The sequence below is a fragment of the Branchiostoma lanceolatum genome, chromosome 6 (assembly GCF_035083965.1).
Source record: "Branchiostoma lanceolatum isolate klBraLanc5 chromosome 6, klBraLanc5.hap2, whole genome shotgun sequence".
Taxonomy (NCBI): domain Eukaryota; kingdom Metazoa; phylum Chordata; class Leptocardii; order Amphioxiformes; family Branchiostomatidae; genus Branchiostoma; species Branchiostoma lanceolatum.
The window spans coordinates 5063460-5073559 of NC_089727.1; the positions used below are offsets into that span (position 1 = coordinate 5063460).

Consider the following 10100-nt stretch of genomic DNA (forward strand, 5'->3'; position numbering starts at 1 on the left):
CTGTGGCACTGGCTGCAAATACACCTGATATTATTATTATTATTAAAACGCGAAACTAATCTCTCAATGTCACTCATTCGACGAGAGTATTGCGTTAATTACATTTTTGGTTGATCCTCTTAAGATATTTTTGAGAGGAACAGGACAGGAGATTGTAAGACGGCTGAAACCGGGAAGATTCGTTTTCAGCGGCCACACTTTCATGTTTGCCACATGTTCATCCGATCGGAGGATCGATACAAAATGCTACAACAATGAAAGACCCTGGCCGTTTACAAAATTATCCGGTCGCTTGAGTAACTATTATCTTGCAAATGAAAGACCCAAATCATATAGAGTGAACAATGCATCATTTATTTTGACGGCTTTGTAGGCAATTGGACGGAAGTAATGCTCCCCTCAGAGTAGCACACTTACAGGGATAATCCTACCCAAAGGGCAACGGCACAAAACGGGCACATGGATGGACTGGATGTATCATTACAAGAACCCAAACGCATATATCTTCATACAAATGGCGATAAATGGACATCAACATATTGTACAATTTGTCATGTATACAGTAATGTGAGCTATTATCCATGGACGGCTGTTGTCATGTATAGAATAATATAATCTATTGTTGAAATCTCCGATTGTGAAGATTACAAATGGACGGACAGAACAAAGATCTCAGGATCCACACCGGAATTCAGAATTTCCCCCCAGCGTGCTTCTTTAGTAGAGAGTTAAAGAAAACATTTACAACTCATAAATTGCCATGGCAAAGTTGACTGAACATTGGTTAACTAACTAAAATCATATCAACATCGAAAATAGCTACGCCGCTCCTAGCGGCACGAAGCAGAAGTGCACCCATCATTTTTGAAATAATGAGAGTTCCTTCATAATACTGTAAAGAGTTCCTCTTATACAAATCATGTCGCCAGTGTTGCCATCAAACGTCTTCATTGTAAAAGTTCCACCGATTCCATTTTTAGCACCAATCTCTGCACATCTTAATGGAAGCCTAGAGCTTCATATTAACAGTCATCTGAAGCACGTACTTGCGGCTGTAACCACTCTCGTGATTATTTCATGTTTGACAAAACGGTAGGCATTCTTTTCTTGTAGGACGGTGTGTTTCTTCCACTGACTGTTAATTTTGCCAGGTTTGGTCTTCTGATTGTTCTTGCTAGATTGTTCTTTGTTCTTCTGATTTATATTGCTAGATTGTCCCTTGTTCTTCTGGTTTCTCCGTTTTTCCAGCCTCCTCAATAGCTTCGCACTTCCTCCTTCCGGCTTGTTGTTCTTTGGTCGGTTTTCCTTTCCTTTCTGTGATCTGGTGGAGGACTGCGGTCTGATAGATGCAGTGCGCTTACTTTCCGCTCGGTGGCACTGTTCTGCTGTACTGGCCTCAATGAAGAGCAGTGACCCGTCTGGCTGTACGTGGTCCATCCATGGGGGCGTGATGGTACTGTAGGCGAGAAAAATAAAGAAAACCGCGTAAGGTTTCGGCAAACCAGGATAACAACGTTTCCATCTAAAAAGGCAGTATATTCTGAGGAGATTAAACCTGTAGAAAGGTTTATCAGAATCATGAGAATGACTTGCAGAACTCTTCTACGGTTAACTTCTCTAACGCTATCAGTCTACCATGTACCGGGATATCCTCATACTTTAAACCCCCAGAGAACAGGAACAGCCGTTAGCTTCGTTGTCTTGGTCACGTGAGTTGTTTCTAAATCGGGAAACGCAATCGCTTCCCCGTTATCGAAATCAATTATAAGGGATTAAGGCACTGAGAAGAAGCAATTTTGGAGGAATTCGGTCTTTTCATGACACGACCTCAAGATGATGCAACGCGCTGAGCAATTCACAGAGCGGGCTATTTTTAATGAATAATTTGCGAGGCTAATCTCGCTAATGTGGACACTTAAGTACTTTGGATCACGAAATGTGTTTCGTTACAAAGACAAGATTGTACAACTTTCGTTCAAAACCTTTATGTAGAGATCTAGAATATAGAGAAGTATTAGCCGTAAGTGGATACGACTGGGTAGTGGATATTACCACAAGGTTTCCAAATGGACGCAATTATACTCACCAAGTTGCACAAAATGTTGCTGTATAATTTCTAAAGCTCATAAGGTAAACATTTTATCAGAGTAGAATTAGCTGTGCTTGGACTTGGTTTATCCATAGCCCGCATTGACACCTGCAGACTAGACCCATGCGACACCCTTATTCATTGAGTTTAAGAGTTCAAAGACGCTCTTAACAAAACTTGGCTTTAAAAGAGATTTTGTCGAGTGTTACTTCTTTCCTCGGTAACACAGAACAACAGCAAATATGTGCCAATATCCTGTATCATGGAGTCTGTTCATATACGGCCAATTAATAAGATTTTCATTTTCACTTGATATTCTGCAGAAGCAAGCCGTCAGAGGGCTGTGGATTACTGAGGCTTATCAGGCAAATCAGACGGAAACTTTCATATCCAGCCGGACAGCTGTTTGATATGATAGTAGTGTCAATGAAAACGCAACCTACTTTTAAAGCCGACCTCGACAACATTAAGAACGATATTACTGGATTTGTGGGAACCCATTTCCCGTTAAGGTGTGCCATTGTTTGCAGGTTATCTGGTTTTGTGCAACAAAAGCGGGCGGCAGCTGTTCTGAAGTATCTGAGTAAAGGGAAGGATATTTTAGCCGTCTTGTGAAAAGAATGAAAGGATAAAACACCAGCTGTATCGGCGAGGTGACGTCAAGAATAATTTTCGGATAAAGCGGCAGGGGAAGTGTCTGGTGACAGGAACAGAGGCCGGTATGATCGTTTTGCCTGTAACTTTTTTCAATACTAGTAGGTTTCTTCTTAACCTTCTCCCTGGTGCCGAACACTATCACCAATAAGAATTAGGTACCGAGCAGTTACCTTGGCACGCTGAGGGTTGATAATGAAAGTTACATTGATGCACTGTTTAAGTTACTCGGCGTTGCGTTGAGTAAAATCGGAACGAAAATACTGGCAGGTCTTTCTGTTGGTGACGTTATTTGCAACCTCTTCTTCCAACTACAACTAAAACCACACGATGGCATTTTGTCACAAAGGCTTAAATGTGATTTTCACTCCAAGCATTTAAAATTCAAACACGTAAATATGTGCCGATTGAGTTACTTTTGTGAATGTTAACAAAAACTAGTCCTTTAAGACAACTTGGTAAGGAATAACCACCACCAGCCACGGCACCAATACGGCAATAGTTCAATACACAAGGGGGCACATTTGCTCTCGAGTTACCATATTTTGCCGACAAAGCCACATTTTTTCAGTAACTCAGATCAAAATAGTGTCTCTTGGGAGGGAAAGCGTGGATAATAAGGAGGAAATCTAGATAAGAAGTTCTGAGGGGGCATCTCTATCTATTGTTAGAACGAAATCCTTTTTAGACAGGCACTGGAGTGTATACATGAGCTTTTTTTAAGGAACAGGATTAAGACTGCTTTGTTCGTGTCCACTTTCTCTCTTTTTAAACAGCACTTTCTTTAGTTTACGTAAGAAAACCTGCTTTCTTCATTGTATAAATGCGACGCCAAACATTTCCTGAAGCCAATATAAGAGACAATAGTGGAGAGAATAGAATCTAAGACGGAATTCTTTGCACTAGGTTAGCTTCGGGCACATAATATGTAAGCTTTGAAAATACAAAAATGTACATATGTTTGTGAGGAGGATTAAGATAGCTGTATTTCTCTAAGTGTTGTATATAAACACTTTTTACAAGTACGACAGTAGTACTCCACACGAGCTTCTAAGAGATCGAGAATATAGCTTAGAAAGACGTTATTCCAACAAAAGATCACGAGTATGTTTAAAATTCCACAAAGCTACTTTGGTGTCCTCAAAAATGGCTGAAACCTGTTTTCAAGATAAACATTATAGCTAAATCTTCACAGGCACTCACCATTTAGCCAGAATCATGTGCATGGAGTCGAAGTCGTCCAGGCTTCGCGTCTTCTTATGACTGAAGTACCGGCGGGACAGCGGCCTTTCCCGCGAGAACAGCCCGTGAGCACCCAGGGACGCCCAGGGAACGGCGTGTTCCAACGACTCCGAAGATGTCTCTGGTCGGAGCCGGTGGAGCCGCGCGGAGGGGGGTGTTCGGGGCGGCGGCTGCGGGTCGAGTGTGGTCCGAAGGGAGCCCATGTTCGGTGCGTCCTGTCTGCTGCGCTGTCTGAAGCGTTGTGAGAGGACACTGGTGACAACCTGCTGTCCAGCAGAACAGCCCAGGGGGGGCCACGCCCGGAGTGGAAGTGTCAGGGAAGAGGTATCAGAGTAACATTTCGCTTGGTGCTCTCATACAAAAGGGAGATTGAACTTGGATTGGTGTTGCTGATAAGGGGGTTGTTAAGAAATAAGATTCAGTAATGGTCCAGCTATACTTGATTTTCCTTAATCTCCTCTAGATGTTTAAAATAAATACAAAATGTACCAGAAGCCCCCACAGACCCGAGCAAAAATGCCACCCCCGATAAAGAGTCTGTGTTGAAGCCTAGGGGAACCCTTAAGGAGAACTATTTTGAATACCAAATAACATCATCAGCCCCGTTTCAAGATTTATTTCTTTGATCTGACCTGTCAAAAGACTACGTGCTGAATTACCACTCGCGGCCTCCACCATTTCGCCCCAGGACAGACAAAAAAGCTTCGTTCAAATCTGCACGCAACAAATCCACCACGGTAAAACACTGCAGAAAACTGTTTCGTTAAAAACACTGACGATCAAACCAAACGGGTAAACCATTACATTGTCTGCTTATCTATCCACCCTCGGCGTTCTAATGATGACTAATTCCCTTGGCAATTTTCCTGTTTTGTGTCTTGAAACATGAATCCAAGTCTCTGGAGAAAAGCTAATTTTACACAGATCAGATGAGGTTTATATATAGAAGTATAAGCCATTTAGGCACGTCTTCGTTCAATTGTTAATGGAGCAATTGTTCGTATCCTTCTTTCTATGAAAACTGTTCAAACTTCTGTTGATTTCCAGCGGCTGTTGCGGGGATACTGTGCCCAAGGAGGTTAAAATATTTTAACCTCCTTGCTGAGCCTGATTGAACCGAGAAGTAGACTAGCTACCATGTTGCAGAGTCGGTACTATCATTACGGGTGTCGTCTTGGGGTCGATACCTTACCCCCTGCTGTTAGAAAAGGCGTAATCTCTTGCTAAATGAATCCAAGTCTCTGGAGTAAAGCTAATTTTTCAAAGATCAGATGGGGTTTATCAGAAGTAGACTAGCTACCATGTTCCAGAGTCGGTACTATCATTACGGGTGTCGTCTTGGGGTCGATACCTTACCCCCTGCTGTTAGAAAAGTCGTAACATCCTACTGAAGGTGTTTCTGGTCACTAAAAGGTGTTCCTGGCCATGTTTGATTCCCAGGACATCAATCACGACCAGCGGGGGTCCATGGCACAACCGCGGGTCAATGAACGGTCACAAGGGCAAGACAGGCGAATATAGAAGGATCCCATTGGGCGTGTTGATTAGCATACTGAGACATAGCTTACTATCTTATTTATGTGATGTTGTTATTTTTCGTACTGAAATGAAGAAATGATATGACTTTGTTCAGATATGACCACTCATGGGGAACGATTCCAGCAAATATATGGGGAACAGGTCAGTGGCAAAACATCGAGTTCGTAAAAAAACTGAGACTTCTAGTGTCTAGCACTCTGTTATATGTCTCATGAATTTATATCCTAGTCTAAGAGACTGGTCGCGCATGTTTACGACGTCGAAATGAACACGCACAATGAAGCGATCTGTTAACAGTAACTATCTTAATGCTACTGTAAATCAGTAGAAGAACCACAATGTAAATCATTTATTTCATACACACAACACGGAACTGAGAAGGGGAATATCTTAAAGCGTAATAAATCATCATCATTAGCCTGTATGCAGTCAATCGATGCTGATATTACAGCTAGCTGATTCTGTCGTGTTTCAGGCACTCCTCGCATACACCGGATTTAACTTAAACCGTTGGAAAATGCATATTGCTTGACAAGTGAATTTTGTTTTACAATTGTCTTACAAGTGGGATTCTGATATTTTCCATTTGATTTAACTCAACTCAAGCCTACGGTCATTTGCGCCTGTTTGAGTTAGTTATTTGGACTTACTGATGAAGCAAAAGTCAGGAAATAGCTTTGAGCGTGATCAGTGAAATAATTCACAAAGTTCTTTCGAAGGATGAGAGTGCAGACTGAGAGGGGAACCAAAGCCCATCAAAGCTGAACCCAAAACAGTTATCGAAAAGAGTAGGAGTGCCCAGGTGTGATTGTCCAAATTGAGGACATTACCAGGTCATACCTCCGAGCCCTCCTGTCACTCGATGACTGATGACCACCGACCATCTGACCACTTTCGACACACACGTGCCGGCTTCGCACGTGGACGGGGCAGGTCATATCTGGGTCGTGGGAAACTGCGGTCAATGCACTCTCCTCACTAGCCTCTAGAAAGCTCCTCAGGCCGCTGAAAAAATACAGAATGTAGTAGAAATTGGCCAAATAGACAGATAACATGCCATATGAGTTAGTCCGCTTAAATAGTACAGTTTTCGACCTGGCATGTTCTCTGTTTATTTGGCCAATTTCTACTATTTTTCCAGCGACCTGTGGAGCCTGGTAGAAGCTATCTACTAGTTCACTGCTTCTTTGGTAACCGAATACTTGAAATCGAATTATCCTCAGGTACAAAAATTAAATTCTATTCTTACTAAAGGCGTCATCTTTTTATTCCATAAATTTAAGATGGTAGTTGTACTATTACTAAAAAAAGGGACTTTCACAGTCGTAGTCAATGTATTCGTTTTTCCTTTTATCTATGGAATACCTACAGTACTATCAAGTGATTGTCTTTATCATATAGCCAATTGTCTGTCTTCAGTTTTTTCCACGTGCACTGGAGCACATGATAATACGATAATTACCTATATCGTATGACTCAGACGTGGACAGCTCTTCATTTATTATCCGACCCCGGGAAGTAAAAGACTTGAGAACCGCTCATCAACAAGAATCACCCTGCCCAGCGTCTAAAGACTTTTGACTGACTGGTCAAGTGTATATCTAAACCCGAAATAAAGACTTTTAATTTCTCTATGAAAACAAAAACGTGCTATCATCTGCGTACGGTCACATTTGCACAGGTGCCGGGCCCCAAAGCCACTGATTTGTCCCGGTGAACTGCCGGACACGGAAGGTATCTCTCGGTGTTCTCACGATTAGCTCACGACGCCTATTTGTCACCGGTCCCGCGTTGATTTTGACTCAGTGTTAAAACTTCAAGGTCCCATACCGTGCCCCAGAATAGCCCGGTTGCCGCAGGGTTCCCCACGGGGCCACGTAGGGGTCGCGCCCGAAGTGAAAAAAACTGCCATGCAGGGCCCTTTTTTCCAGTTGTGACCTAAGCATAAGAGGACTGGTCTGATATCAACGTGCGGCAACAATCACGTGCCTGGAAATAGTCATTATCGGACAGCATGTCACCAATCATTGATGATGTATCACATGAGATTATCCAATAATTCACTACTGGGATTAACCTGCCAAGATAACGGACTTAACAGGTGTTTCAAGAGGTTACTCGCGGGCATAGGTATGAAAGCCCTCGAAAACCCCTTGTAATACCATGGTCACATTTCCAAACCGGGGCCTGGCGGTCGCACAGTTTGCAGAAACGAAAATTATTATATAAAACACTACAAAACGCACAAAACGTTAAAGAATAGTCATGAGCATACTAGCAGTTATATTTCCCGATATCCACTTCTATTTTTCGTTTCAGCAAACAGCCCGACCGGGCCCCGATTTGGGAAAGTGACTATAGCATAACAGGTTCACATTTCAAAATCGGGGCCCGGCCGGGCTGTTTGCGGGAAAGAAAAATAAAAGTAAACATCAAAAGATATACGCAAATTATGCTCATGGCTAATATTTTTATATATCGCGTGTTTCGTTGTCTTTTATATCATATCTTTCGTTCCCGCAAACTGCCCGGTCATCATAGACTCTACTAGTCTCCCCCGGTCGCTGGGAAAATAGTAGAAATTGGCCAAATAGAGTCAAATGTTTGAAGGGAGTCGGCTACGGAGATAGGGTCAAATTGGCAACCGAGGCCCCGGTCGCTGGGAAAATAGTAGAAATTGGCCTAATAGAGTCAAATGTTTGAAGGGAGTCGGCTACGGAGATAGGGTCAAATTGGCAACCGAGGAGACTGTCAAAAGTCGGCGAGTTCTTTGATCGGCACTAATCACTATCTAATAGGTGCCAAGTAGCTAAATGATCCTTTTATTGCTCTGCGAGCAGACCGTAACAGAACAGACAAGCCCAGGACAATTGTAACAGGAAGTGCCTTGTCCGTCATCAGAATTCGTTTTGCCCATCAAAACAACACTCTAACACGTTGGGTTGGCCAAAAAAAGGACAAATCTCATTGATATCTGTTACAATAGTTGTACCTTGAAGAACTTGTAACATGTTTACTAACCTTCGCTGATCGACAAGGCAGAATATGGGCTGTACTCAACAGTTTCAAAATGGCACCCAAGCCGCACGCCCAAACCGCACACCCAAACCGCTAGTATCTACCAGACTAACCGCGCAGGCTATAGGGAGAACATTTGCTGAGGGACTTTGGCCGTCTCCGTAGACCACCTTCATACAATTGACTCTATTTTGGTCATTTTCTACTATTTTCCCAGCGACCCGCGGAGGCTGGTAGAGCCTACAAACCGCACGCCCAAGCCGCCCGCCCAAGCCGTGATCAGCGGCACTGGACAATGTTTTTACCATTAACTTTAATTTAAGAAGATTTTCAGACGTTTTTAGTGGGTTTATAAGGGCCAAAACATCACTTAGAATAGTTAGTCTGCCGAGAGTAACTGAAAAAGCTACAGTCTTCTGGCCGTGCCCTAATTGATTTATGGCCTAAATGATCTCAACTCCAAAGCTACTACCTTTGTACAGAAAATGAGCGGATTAGATTTATTGCCTTTATTCTCGCCGACTTTTGACAGTCTCCTCGGTTGCCAATTTGACCCTATCTCCGTAGCCGACTCCCTTCAAACATTTGACTCTATTTGGCCAATTTCTACTATTTTCCCAGCGACCGGGGGAGACTAGTAGAGTTTTGACCCTATCTCCGTAGCCGACTCCCTTCAAACATTTGACTCTATTAGGCCAATTTCTACTATTTTCCCAGCGACCGGGGGAGACTAGTAGAGTCTAGGAGATGTGACCCTGACATTGGATCTGGTCTTTCAGCGGAAACCATTTAACACTGGCGACTAAAAAGATAACTTTAAAAAGTTTTTACATTTTGTAGAGTCTGTTCAGAGGTGTATGGTCATTCGAGGCCGGTTACATACATGTCCCCGAATAGCCTCTTGAAACATCTAGAGAAACAAAGACGCCTTACGAAATCACACAATCACATGATGACGTAAGCCACCAAGATAATTACTACTTGGGAATAATTAGTAGTTGGGGAATTCTCTGAATGAAGGTGTGAAAGTTCAAAAGGCCAAGGACCTTCTCTTGGAGTTTTTAACCTGTACCGAGGTCTCAGTTTGCAAACCAGTTTACACGGTACAGATGGAGAGGTGAATTCTCATTGAAAGGGCCTTTCAAGCCATCTTGTGCATTTAGGAACGAGCTGATATAAACGGCTTGAAGCGGATTGGATTTTTTTAAATGTTCAGTGCCCTTCAAACGTAGAGTGACTAGATGTATTTACTTCCAAACATGACGGAACTTACAATTGATAAAAAGAGGATAGAAATATGGTAATCGGAGAGCGATTTCCTATTTCCAAAGCGGGGCCCGACCGGGCTGTTTGCGAAAACGAAAAATGAAAAATGCACATCAGGAAAATACACAATACGTGGTCAGGGGTGATCTTTTTACGCCATATCATATTTTTCGTTCCTACCAGCTGCCCAACCGAGCCCCGCTTTGGAAATGGGACCGTAGCATAATACGGATACATGCAAATGTCGTCTCCTGGGTCATTCTGAGGTCCCCCAGCTCAGACAACCCCCACT

The 10100-nt window shown here is 42.9% G+C and overlaps 1 protein-coding gene across 1 annotated transcript; it reads right to left on the minus strand.

The window, feature by feature from the left end:
* Window positions 1–333: 333 nt before the first annotated feature.
* Window positions 334–4233, minus strand: LOC136437312 (protein inturned-like). Its single transcript, XM_066431844.1, has 2 exons — window positions 3947–4233; window positions 334–1456 (listed from the first exon to the last, which is right to left on the minus strand). Exons 1-2 carry the CDS (start codon window positions 4186–4188, stop codon window positions 1030–1032), a joined length of 669 nt encoding a protein of 222 aa, XP_066287941.1. The 5' UTR covers window positions 4189–4233; the 3' UTR covers window positions 334–1029.
* Between the last annotated feature and the right edge of the window lie 5867 nt (window positions 4234–10100).